Raw genomic sequence first — 12,570 nt, forward strand, 5'->3', positions numbered from 1 at the left:
ATACATTTCACGGATCACATTGATGGCTTTGCAGCAGAGTTGGAAGCATAAAACGTTTTTAAGCACAGAGGCTTTGTTAGGTGGATGGGAGGAACATTGACCACAGGCCAATTCGAATGTTCTGCTGCAGTTCACTGAAACACAGGTCACTGAAACTGAGAGGCAGCAGCACTAACCACTCTGCCACCACACTGCCCAAATGAGTATAGAAAAGGATGGGTAGGATCAGGACTGGCTGAACGCGTGGTGCCAGAGTCCCAAGAATGGGTGGGGCCAGGATCAACAAAGGGGGCAGGGGTGGACACCTGAGAGTGAGCAGACTCAGGATCGGCAGAGGGAGCAGGGCCAGAAACCTGAGAATGGGTGTGATTCATATTGGTAAAAGAGCAAGACCAGGAACTCAGGAACAGGCGCGACACTGTGGTGCAACTGGTAGACCTGTTGCCTCACAGCACCAGGGACCGGGTTCAATGTTGACCTCTAGTGCCGTCTATGTAGAGTTTGCACATTCTCCCTGTGACCACATAGGTGTCCTCCAGGTGCTCTAGTTTCCCCCCACATCCCAAAGCTGTGCATGTTGGTAGGTTAATTTCCAACTGTAAATTGCCCCTCAGAATGATGGAATCCAGGACCACGAGGCAAACGCATGGGGAGGATAAAAATAGGATTAATGTAGGATTACTTCAGATAGGTGGTTGGTAGATGGTGTAACGGAGTGGGCTGAAGGACCTGTTTCCATGCTGTATCTCTCTATAACCCTGGAATCAGCAGAGGAGGGCAGGGCCAAGTACCTAGGAATGGGCGGGGCCAGGATCCTTGGAGTGGGCGGAGCCTGGAACCAGGGAATGGGCGGGGCCAGGATTGCAGTGGGCGGAGCCTGGAACCAGGGAATGGGCGGAGCCTGGAACCAGGGAATGGGCGGAGCCAGGTTTCTTGCAGTGGGCGGAGCCTGGTACCTGTGAGTGGGCGGGGCAAGCATCCTTGCAGTGGGCGGAGCCTGGAACCAGGGAATGGGCGGGGCCAGGATCGGCGTGCGGCGTTCACCGTTCAATCGGGCCAATGACGTTATGACGACACCGACCGACGCCGGTTCACCGACTGAACGTTCTGGACGTCCGCTCCAGCCGCGCGATTTTACGCAGGCGGCGTCGTGACGTCACGACACGTCTGGTGGCCTTCCGTATTTGGGTCACGTGGGTAGTCAAACCAACGGCGGCGCTGAGCTGAGGTGCTGTCTTGTGGCCTCTCGACCGCGGCGGTGCCCAGGTAATGCGGGTCGACGTCCTCCCCCCTCGCATGGGGAGTAACGGGGTGGTACCGGCTGCCGGGCCCAGTCTGAGGCACGGGGGGCAGCGGCACCGACCGGATCCCCGAGCCGGCTGGGGGAGGTGAGGGAGGTGGGGGGGAGGTGAGGGAGGTGGGGGGGAGGTGAGGGAGGGGGGGGGGAGGTGAGGGAGGTGGGGGGGAGGTGAGGGGAGGGAGGGAGGGAGGGAGGTGGGGGTGTGAGGGGAGGGAGGAGGAGGGAGGGGGAGGGAGGAGGGAGGGGGAGGGAGGTGGGGGGTGTGAGGGGAGGGAGGGGGGTGTGAGGGGAGGGAGGGGGGAGGGAGGTGGGGGGTGTGAGGGGAGGGAGGGGGGAGGGAGGTGGGGGGTGTGAGGGGAGGGAGGAGGGAGGGGGGAGGGAGGAGGGAGGGAGGTGGGGGGTGTGAGGGGAGGGAGGGGGGAGGGAGGTGGGGGGTGTGAGGGGAGGGAGGTGGGGGTGTGAGGGGAGGGAGGGGGGAGGGAGGTGGGGGTGTGAGGGGAGGGAGGGGGGAGGGAGGTGGGGGTGTGAGGGGAGGGAGGTGAGGGAGGTGGGGGGTGTGGGGGGAGGGATGGGGGAGGGAGGTGGGGGTTGTGGGGGGGGGAGGGAGGGGGGGAGGGAGGTGGGGGGTGTGGGGGGAGGGAGGGAGGTGGGGGTTGGGGGGGAGGGAGGGGGGAGGGAGGTGGGGGTTGGGGGGGAGGGAGGGGGGGAGGGAGGTGGGGTTGGGGGGGAGGGAGGTGGGAGGGAGGTGGGGGGTGTGGGGGGGGAGGGAGGTGGGGGTTGGGGGGGAGGGAGGGGGGAGGGAGGTGGGGGGTGTGGGGGGGGGAGGGGAGGTGGGGGTTGGGGGGGAGGGAGGGGGAGGGGAGGTGGGGGGTGTGGGGGGAGGGAGGGAGGTGGGGGGTGTGGGGGGAGGGAGGGAGGTGGGGGGTGGGAGGGGGGAGGAGGTGGGGAGTGTGGAGGGAGGTGGGGGTGTGAGGGGAGTGAGGGGAGGGAGGTGGGAGTGTGAGGGGAGGGGGGGTGTGAGGGAGGGGGGTGGGGGAGAGGAGGGGGCGGGGGGAGGAGGTGGGTGAGGGGAGAAGGGGGAGGTGGGAGGTGGGAGGTGATGGGAGGGGTGAGAAGGGGGTATACATTTGGGATAACCCTTTATCATGATATACCTGTTGAAGTGTGCTTGCTGTTAGACCACAAGACACCGGACTAGAATCAGGCCATTCTGAATCAGTCTGCTCTGCCAGTCGATCATGGCTGATTTATTTTTCCCTCTCAACCCCATTCTCCTGCCTTCTCCCTGTAATCTTTGATACCCTTACCAATCAAGAACCTATCAACCTCCACTTTAAATATACCCAATGACCTGGCCTCCACAGCTGTTGGTGGTAATGAATTCCACAGATTCACTGTCCTCTGGCTAAAGAAATTCCTCCTGTAGTGGGTGGATACCGCACCATGATGTTGTAGATGGATGTCATACCGCAGTGTTGTATTTGAGGGACTGATCAAAGTTCCCTGTATAACAGTTAACCTCTGTGGACAAAACAGTGTCTTCTTTGATTTTGCTCTCTGTTTTTGGATGTGATCCAAGTTTATCACGTCTGAGCAACTAATTTAATTGTCATTGTAGGCTAGGAACAGCAGATTCTAGGGAGTTTCCCAATAGAGTAAAATATTGTAACTGGAGTTCTGGTTAACTTAAGATGACACAGCCTGCCACTGCAGAATGGTCACGTAACATTGGGCACTTTGACCACCCTAAACAGACTGGAACTCACAATGTCTTGCCCCCTTCAGATAGGTAGTCAGAAGGGAATGGGAATGGTGAGGAGTACAATTTGCTATAAATGCACTTGCTGAGTGTCATGTTGAATGGATTATGTCATAAGACGTTTAGAGCATTGGTCAGATGAACATAGAGCTGAAGTCCACTTGGCTACCTTGTTTAATGGTACTGTTTTGTTGCTTAAGTACTGAGTTTCACTTGGAGTTTGCCCATCTGTAGCATTTACCTTGCATACTGAAGTATGAAATGGATTTTTCAAACATTTTATTGTCAAAGTCAAGTTTATTGTCATGTGCACAAGTACGTGTATGCAACGAAAAAGTTACTTGCAGCAGCATCGCAGGCACGCAGCATCATATAAGCAGCTTACACGAGAAAAACAAATTATACACACTTTTTACAAGAAGAACACAATTAGAACAAAAAAAAGTCCATTTTAGTACAAAGTGGTCATAGTGTTGCTAAACTGTAGTGATTAGGGTGTGCTGGTTGATTCAAGAACCGAATGGTTGAAGGGAAGTAGCTGTTCTTGAACCTGGTGGTGTGGGACTTCAGGCTTCTGTACCTCCTGCCCGATGGTAGCTGCGAGAAGATGACATAGCCTGGATAGTGGGGGATCTTTGTTGATAGATGTTGCCTTCTTGAGGCAGCGCCTCATTCCGTTTAGACATTGAATCATACACCACAGAAAACCCTTCCATTTCTGTTTCTGTAGTGTGTGATTCAGTGTCCAAATATGTCTAAATGTCTCAACACTTACATATTCCCCCCCGCATCACATTCCCATCAACTTTCTCTGCAACTTCCCCTCTTTCCTCCCCACCCCCATTCTTCTCTCCCCTGCACACCACCCCCCCCCCCCCCCCGTTCCATTTACCTGCATTTGGTCCACATACATATAAACCTTTCCTATCCATTTAACTGACCAAGTGCCCTTTAAATGCCATAATTGTACCCGCCTCTACTAATTCCTCTGACAGTTCGTTCCATATACTCACCAGCCTCTGTGGAAAATGTTGTCGCTTGGGTCCCTCTTAAATCTTTCCCTTCTCACTTTAAACCTTTGCCCTCTAGTTTTGGACTCCCCTACCTTGGGGAAAAGACCTTGGCTGCTCACCTTATCTCTGCCCCTCATGGTTCATTAAACCACTATAACGTCACCCCTCAGTCTCCTGCACTCCAAGGAAATAAGTAAATCCAGCCTCTCCTTATAACCCAAGTCCTCCAGTCCCAGTAACATCCTCATAAATCTTTTTTTTTGCATCTTCTCCAGTTTAATGACATCCTTCCTATAGCAGGGGAACCAGAACTGTACACAGTACTCCAAATGTGGCCTTATCAAAGTCTTTACAACTGTAACCTGACATCCCAACTCCTATACTCACTATTCGGACCAATGAAGGCAAGTGTGCCAAACACCTTCTTCATCCCTAAGTCTCTCTGTTCTACATCACTCCCTAAGGCCTTACCATTTACTGTGCAATTCCTGCCCTGGTTTGTCTTGCTAAAATTCAACACCTTGCATTTATCTGAATTAAGCTCCGTCTGCCACTCTTCTGCCCACTGGCCCTCTTCATTATCGCAGATGACTTCAACCAGGCCAACCTCGAGTGTGTTACCAAAGTACTACCAGCACATCTCCTGCTCCACTGGGGGCCCTAGCACCCTTGACCACTGCTATACAACTATCAAAGATGCCTTCCGAGCCACTCCCTGCCCTCGCTTTGGGAAATCAGACCACCAGGCTGTGCTCCTTCTCCCTGCATACAAACAGAAACTGAAATGGGAGGATCTGATACAAAGAGTCGTGCTGTCTGAGGAAACAGATGAGCTCCTACGTGATTGCTTTGAGACAGTGGACTGGTCCATGTTCAAAGACTCAGCTGCCAGCCTAGATGAGTATGCCACCACCATCACAGACTTTATCAGCAAGTGTGTTGAGGACTGTGTACCAAAGAGGACAATATGGGTGTTCCCAAACAGGAAATCATGGATGAACCAGGACATCCACTCCCTACTGAAGTCGAGGACTGCTGCACACAAATCTGGTGATCCTGACCTGTACAAGAAATCGGAATATGACCTTCGGAAAGCTATCAGGAATGCCAAGAGACAATACTGACTCAAAATAGAGTCCCAGACCAGCCGTCAGTTATGGTATGGCACGGCTTAGATGCCATTACAGGCTACAAGACGAAGACGGGCTGCATAGCTAACAACAGCGCATCCCTTCCGGATGAGCTTAACGCATTCTATGCGCAATTTGAACAGCAGGGGAGTGGATTGTCACCACCCACCCTGATAGCCTCCAATGCAACTGAACCTGTGGTCACCGTCAAAGATGAGTCTTCTGGAGAGTGAACGTGAGGAAAGCATCTGGCCCAGATGGTGTCCCTCACCACGTGCTCAGATATTGTGCTGATCAGCTGGCGGAAGTATTTGCAGACATATTTAACCTCTCCCGGCTTCAATCTGAGGTTCCCACCTGTGTTGAGAAGACCACTATCATTCCCGGTACCGAAAAAAAGCAAGGTAACATACCTTAATGACTACCAAACGGTGGCTCTGACATCCACCATCATGAAGTGCTTCAAGAGGTTGGTCATGGCACGCATCAACTCCAGCCTCCCAGACAATCTCAAACCACTGCAATTCACCTATTGCTGAAACAGGTCTACAGCGGATGCCATCTCCCTGGCCCTATACTCAGCTCTGAAGCATCTGGACAGTAAAGACACCTACGTTAGACTATTGTTTATTGACTACAGCTCTGCCTTCAATACTATAATTCCAAGCAAACTCATCACCAGACTCCGAGACCTGGGACTCAACACCTCCTGGATCCTTGACTTTCTGACCAACAGACCACAATCAGTGAGAATAGGCAGCAATACCTCTGGCACGATTATTCTCAACACTGGTGCCCCACAAGGTTGTGTCCTCAGCCCTCTACTCCCTATATACTCATGACTGTGTGGGCAGATTCTGCTCTAACTCCATCTACAAGTTTTCAGATGATACCACCGTAGTAGGCTGTATCTCCAACAGCAATGAGTCGGAGTACAGGAAGGAGATAGAGAGCTTAGTAGAATGGTGTCATGACAACAACCTTTCCCTCAATGTCAACAAAACAAAAGAGCTGGTCATTGACTTCAGGAAAGGGGGTGGTGTACATGCACCTGTCTACATCAATGGTGCTGAGGTCGAGAGGTTGAGAGCTTAAAGTTCCCAGGAGTGAACATCACCAACAGCCTGTCCTGGTCAATTCATGTAGATGCCACGGCCAAGAAACTCACCAGTGCCTCTACTTCCTCAGGAGGCTAAAGAAATTTGGTTTGTCCCCTTTGACTCTCACCAACTTTTACCGATGCACCACAGAAAGCATCCTATCTGGATGCATCACAGCTTGGTACGGCAACTACTCTGCCCAGGACCGCAAGAAACTGCAGAGAGTTGTGGATACAGCCCAGTGCATCACAGACACCAGTCTCTCATCCTTCGATTCTTTTTACCTCTCGCTGTCTTAGTGAAGCAGCCAGCAGAATCGAAGACCCCACCCACCTGGGACATTCTCTCTTCTCTCCTCTTCCATCAGGTAGAAGATACAGGAGCCTGAGGGCACATACCACCGGACTTAAGGACAGCTTCTACCCCACTGTGATAAGACTATTGAACGGTTCCCTTATACGATGAGATGGACTATGACCTCATGATCTACCTTATTGTGACCTTGCACCTTATTGCACTGCACTTTCTCTGTAGCTGTGACTCTTTACTCTGTACTGTTACTGTTTTTACCTGTACTACATCAATGCACTCTGTACTAACTCAATGTAACTGCACTGTGTAATGAATTGACCTGTACGATCGGTATGCAAGACAAGTTTTTTTCACTGTACCTCGGTACAAGTGACAATAATAAACCAATACCAATTAAAACGTTGAGGAAGCCCACATGGTCACTGGGAGAACATGCAAACTCCATACAGACAGCACAGGTAGTCAGGTTTGAACCTGGATTGTTAGAGCTGTGGGCAGTTGTAACTGTAATTATATGGGGTCTCTGAGTTACCACATCTGAAATATTGTGTGCAATGATAGAGGGGTTACAGGTAAGATTTACCAGATTGGTTCCTGGGATGTGGTGTTTTGGGAGTGGGTTATATAAGGAGAAATAAGCAGAATGATTCTATGATTCCTTGAGTTTAGAAAAATGAGAGGTGATCTCATTCAAATGTACAAAATTTATACAGGGCTTGATGACATAGATACAAGCCTGATGTTTCCCATGCCTGGGTGTCTGGAGCCAGCAGTCATGCTTTCAAAATAAGGTTCCTGCCATTTAGGATGCATGTGTAAAACTCCTTCACCTGGAAAGTAGTGGTTCTTTGCCTGAGAGAGAGGCTCAGTTGTAAGTGTATTAAAAAAGATAGATTTTTGGATATTAATGGAACTGAGAAGTATGGTGTTAGTGCAAGGAAGTACTGAGGTAAAAGATCAGGCCTTGTTAAAATGCAGGACAGGCATGAAGTCATCAGCAGTTTCTTTTTGTTTTATGCTCTTAACTTTATGAGTAGAGGCTGCACTGGCTAGGTTGTTTTTTCTGGAATTGAGAAATTAACTGGTGATTCTATTGATATTTAAGCAATTTAACAAAGAAACATCTCCACTACTGTGGGGGCAGGGCACAAGCCATGTTTATAATGAGCATTTTGGATTTACAGATAAGCTTTAGTTTTACTTTCACTTTAACTCTTGAGTGATTGGAAGAAGTTTAAGATTGTTTTAAAACCATAAATGAAAGATAGCCATAAATCAGTTAGTCATAGGAAGTGTGTAGCATGATAGATAATCCCTTAATAAAAAAACATTAACTGGGCTTTTTTTATTGTTTTAATTTTTGTTGGACTTTGCCTATTAATCAATTTGGTTGTCTTTCTTTTCTGATTAACTTTACAATAAGTATTAACAATAATACCCAAGATGGTAACTACCTTAAGTGTGGAAGTGTTCTGGAACTCGTGACTAGGGGAATTAGATAATGCTTTAAGCATTTGGAAAACCCCAGCTTTCTGTATTAAATATACAGTACACTTTATAAACTTGATCTCATCCAAAATACTGCTCTGTCCCCTTTGCCGCTCTACTCACTGTTCTACACTGGTTTGTGGTTAAGCAATACCTCAGTTTATTTTAAATTCTCCTTTCAGTTTTCATATTTCTCTACAGTTTCACCCCTCCCTCTCTGTGTGATCTCTGCATTTCTCCAGTTCTGGCCTCCTGCTCATTCCAGAATTTAATCTCTCCACCATTGGCAGCTATATCGGGCAGCCAAGGCTCTAAGCTGAGGAATATTCTGCGAAACTCACTTTGCCTCTGTATCTCTCTTTCCTCACCTGAAACATTTCTTAAAGCTTGTGTCTTTGGTCCAAACATTTGGTTAGTTGCTCTGATGTCTCCATGTGTAGCTCAGAGATCATTAAAGGCATTATATAAACAGAAGTATTGTGGTTGTATTTGAGGTGTTTTATGTGTTTGTTGTTGGTCACTATATAGGCAATGCATGTTTCTCAGGGGTCACTTAGGAATACTAGACCTGCCTCCCTAGTACTGCATTCACATAATAATTGATAAACTGGAACCCAGGTTCTGTCAATCTATTTTTAATCTAATTTTAACCATTCATAAAGGGTTTTCAATACATTTGATTAGTAAATTGGAAGGGGAAAGAACGTGAATTACCCATGGCTACTCAGAATAGCCAATGATGTGCATAAAGTCATTACATCATAACTTTGAGTAAAGTGAAGAGAAACCATTATTTTGAAATCTTCACACATGGTAAGCCTAAGGACATGATCCCTTTTAGCATTTTGTATTGATCAAGCTTTGATGTCATTTTAGCCACCTAATCTGCAATAGTATGTTAGTTCTAATCTACATTGTTAGATTTTCAGAGTGGAAAGGACTCGTCCTTGTATAGAAGGCTTATGCAATGATAAAAGATCATTATGTAGATGAACATTCCAACTCATTGCACACCAGAATAAATTAATTCGCTTAACATTTTTCATATGTTTAGATGCTATCTACACAGAAATGTTAGACCATTCCCTTCCTAAAAACTGATAAATCATTGGACAGTGTTTGCATCTTAATGGTTTTCTGTGCAGCTTAGTTTCAATAAGGTCAGCAAAAATCTTAATGTATGGCTACTGCATATTATAAAATTATAGTTAAATGTTATTTAGGTGTTTAGCCAGTTTAATTGCCAACCTTGTAAATTTGTTGATGCCAATTGCACTTAATTTGGAACAACATAATCTAGGATTGATTTTGGTAGGATATTCCACCACTTGTCCTCTTTTCTTCAATATTTATTTTGGGGCTAGTAAATATTCATTATCAAATTGCATTAGATTTTTCTTTAAGTTTGGGTTTTTATTTTGAACCTTCCTCATCCTCCAGGAGCATGATGACTGACGGCCCACCGGAGAACGTGGTCCAGGACCAAGTTAGGTCACTGCTGGAGAACGAAAAGATCAGACTCTGGGAGCCCCCTTATACAACTGAAAATAAAGATGCCACACCAGAACTGAAAGTACGGTACAAGATAAATTAATAGCCTTTGAGGGGATTGTCTTTTTTTTTAACATGTATCCAGGTCTGGGCTTCACTGGCAGCATTTATTCAGCATCCCCAGTTGCACTTGAAGGTGGTGGTGATTCACCTTCTGAAACCGCTTCAATCCTTCTGGTAGAGGTACTCCCGAAGTGCAGTTGGGTAGGGAGATACCGAATTTAGACTGAGCAATGATGCTGGAAAAAGAATGTATTTCCATATCAGGGAGGCTTGTGCCTTCAAAGGGAACCTACAGGTGGTGGTGTTCCCTCTTTGACAGTGAAGGTCGCAGGCTTGGGAGGTACTGTTGGACTAGCCTAGGTGAGTAACTGCAGTACATTCTGTAGTCACTGCAGTACCTCTGCAGCCACGCCACTGGTGTTGGAGGGAGTGCTTAGGGTGGTGCATGGAGAGCCAATCAAGCGTTTAGTCCTGGATAGTGTTGGACTTGCACCGTGCTCCTTACAAGTCTGTTGAGTACATTCTTGAGTTAAGAAATCGACTTAATTACTTAAGAAATAGGAAAGGTGGCCTCTTTCAGTCTGGTTTGCTGTTTAATATATCATGTCTGTGCTTGAGGTCCACTTTCTGCTTAACTCTACCTATCATCTGATGGACTGTAGTTTGTAACACTTTTAAAAACGTTTTAATAATAGTGTGTTTAAAATAGATGCTAATCTTTTATTGCAGTGAGTAAATATGATCTGGATTACAATACCTGAAAGTATAGTGCAAGTATCTTCAAGAATAACCTTCAAATGAAAATTAGCTAAATACTTGGCTGGAGAATGAGAAAAGGCAAGGTCACAGGGTTACTTAACTATTTCATCAGAAAAAGGCTGGACACAGCTGGCAGAAAAATATCCTTGTGTGCTGTGATTGGTCCAAGTTGACTTGGTTGTATATTTATTGTTAGGTATTGATGTGAACAATTGTCTTGTTGCAGAAAATAAGTGCTTTAAAACTGATCTCTACATTTTTCTTTTCCCAAATAAGGTTTTGGCTGAGAAATATGCATTGCAGTTGTGCACTGACGTAAGGAATGTGGAAAGTGTTCTTGAAGGTTTGAGATGTAATTCACTGCAAGGCCTCAGTGCAAAAAAGACATTTGAAGACACAGGACTTGCAACAATACGTATCAATTACACTAGTGATGTAAGTGGCTCACAATTTTTCCCTAATTGAACACTTCATTAATGAAAGTTGACCTGAAAAACATTATCTAGTTTGACTGTTAATTGTTCAGACCATGCACTAAAGTCTAAGCCAAAGATATATGCCAAATTAGTGCCCCTTATAAAATAACATTTTAGTATTTTAAAAAATGGCTATTACACTCCTCTGCTGTTTAATGGAATCTCAGGCAGTAAGACTCCATTAATATGGACAAATCTCAAATAAAATGCATCAGGGGTACATTACGAATCTGTGGCAATAGATCAAAATCACAATTTTAATAGCTGCTATTAATTTGCAAAATACTAAGAAATGTTACAAAACAGTGGTTGTCTAAATTAGGGGTGTACTGTTTTTTTTCTTTTTAAAAGGAGTTGAAAGTATACAAATTTGATTAAGTTGAGTATCTCACTCTTGATTTACAAGACTTGTGCTGGGGTGGTTGCTCTCGGAAATGCTTGAATTTTATTTGAGATATAGCTGAGGCCAGTACTTATTGGCCATCCGTAATTGTCCTCGAAAAGTTGACAGTGAATTGGTCTTAAACTGTGGCCAACTTTCTGATGAAGCTACTCCCACAGTGCTTTTGGGTGGAGAGTTACAGGATTTAGTTCCAGTGATGGTGAAGGAAAGCTGTATATTTCCAAGGCAAGATAGTGGGTATTTAGAGTGGGACATAATGCTGGCAGTGTTCCCACACACCTGCTGCCCTCATCCTTAGAGTCATAGAGCAATACAGGCCCTTCAGCTCAACCAGTCCATGCTGACCACGGTGCCCAACCAGCTAGTCCCAACTTCCTGCATTCAGCCCATATCCCTCTAAGCCCTGCCCCTCCATGTACCCATCCAAGTGCTGCTTAAATGATACTATTGTACCTGCCTCAACCACTTCCTTTGGCAGCTCATTCCATATACTCACCACCCTCTGTGCGGAAAGGTTGCCCCTCAGTTCCCTCTTAACCCTTTCTCCTCTCACCTTGAATCTATGCCCCCTAGTTTTGGACTCCCCACTCTGGGGGCAAAGACTGTTCCCGTCCACCTTATCTATCCCTCTCATAATGTTAAACACTTCTATAAGGTTGCCCCTCATTCTCCTACACTCCAAGAAATAAAGACCTAGCCTGACAATCGTCTCCCTATAATTCGGGTCCTCTAGTCCTGGCAACATTCTTGCAAATCTTTTCTGCACTCTTTCCAGTTTAACCACATCTTTCCTATGACAGGGTGACCAAAACTGTACACAGTGCTCCAGGTGCAGCCTCACCAACTGCAACATGATGTCCCAACTCCTATACTTGATGCCCTGACTGATGAAGGCCAGTGTGCTAAAGGCTTTTTCACCATCCTGCCTACCTGTGAAGCTATTTTCAATGAACCATGCACTTATACTCCTAGGTCACTGGCCTCCATTCCGAGAAACAACCTTCAACCACCACCCTCTGCTACCTACCTCCAAGCCAATTTTGAATCTACCTGACTAGCTCTCCCTGGATTCCATGGGACCTAACCTTCCAGGCCAGCCTACCATGTAGGACCTTGTCGAAGGACTTGCTGAAGTCCAAATAGGCAACATCCACTGCCCTACCTTCATCTACTTTTTTGGTTACCTCCTCAAAAAAACTCTCGAAGGTTTGTCAACCTTGCTGACTCCTCCTAATCAGAGTCTGTCTATCCAAATGCTGGTAGATCCTGTCTCTGA

The 12,570-nt window shown here is 46.8% G+C and overlaps 1 protein-coding gene across 1 annotated transcript in view; it reads left to right on the top strand.

Annotated features, from left to right (window-relative positions):
• The first annotated feature begins 1,094 nt into the window (after positions 1 to 1,094).
• Positions 1,095 to 12,570, top strand: part of LOC127570394 (NEDD8 ultimate buster 1-like) — a 37,453-nt gene continuing 25,977 nt past the window's right edge. The window contains exons 1-3 of the mRNA XM_052015938.1: positions 1,095 to 1,266; positions 9,543 to 9,675; positions 10,692 to 10,850. Coding sequence (XP_051871898.1) covers positions 9,547 to 9,675; positions 10,692 to 10,850 — 288 coding nt within the window. The 5' untranslated portion in view covers positions 1,095 to 1,266; positions 9,543 to 9,546. The remainder of the gene's footprint in view (positions 1,267 to 9,542; positions 9,676 to 10,691; positions 10,851 to 12,570) is intronic.

This window comes from Pristis pectinata, chromosome 5 (assembly GCF_009764475.1).
Source record: "Pristis pectinata isolate sPriPec2 chromosome 5, sPriPec2.1.pri, whole genome shotgun sequence".
NCBI classification, from domain to species: domain Eukaryota; kingdom Metazoa; phylum Chordata; class Chondrichthyes; order Rhinopristiformes; family Pristidae; genus Pristis; species Pristis pectinata.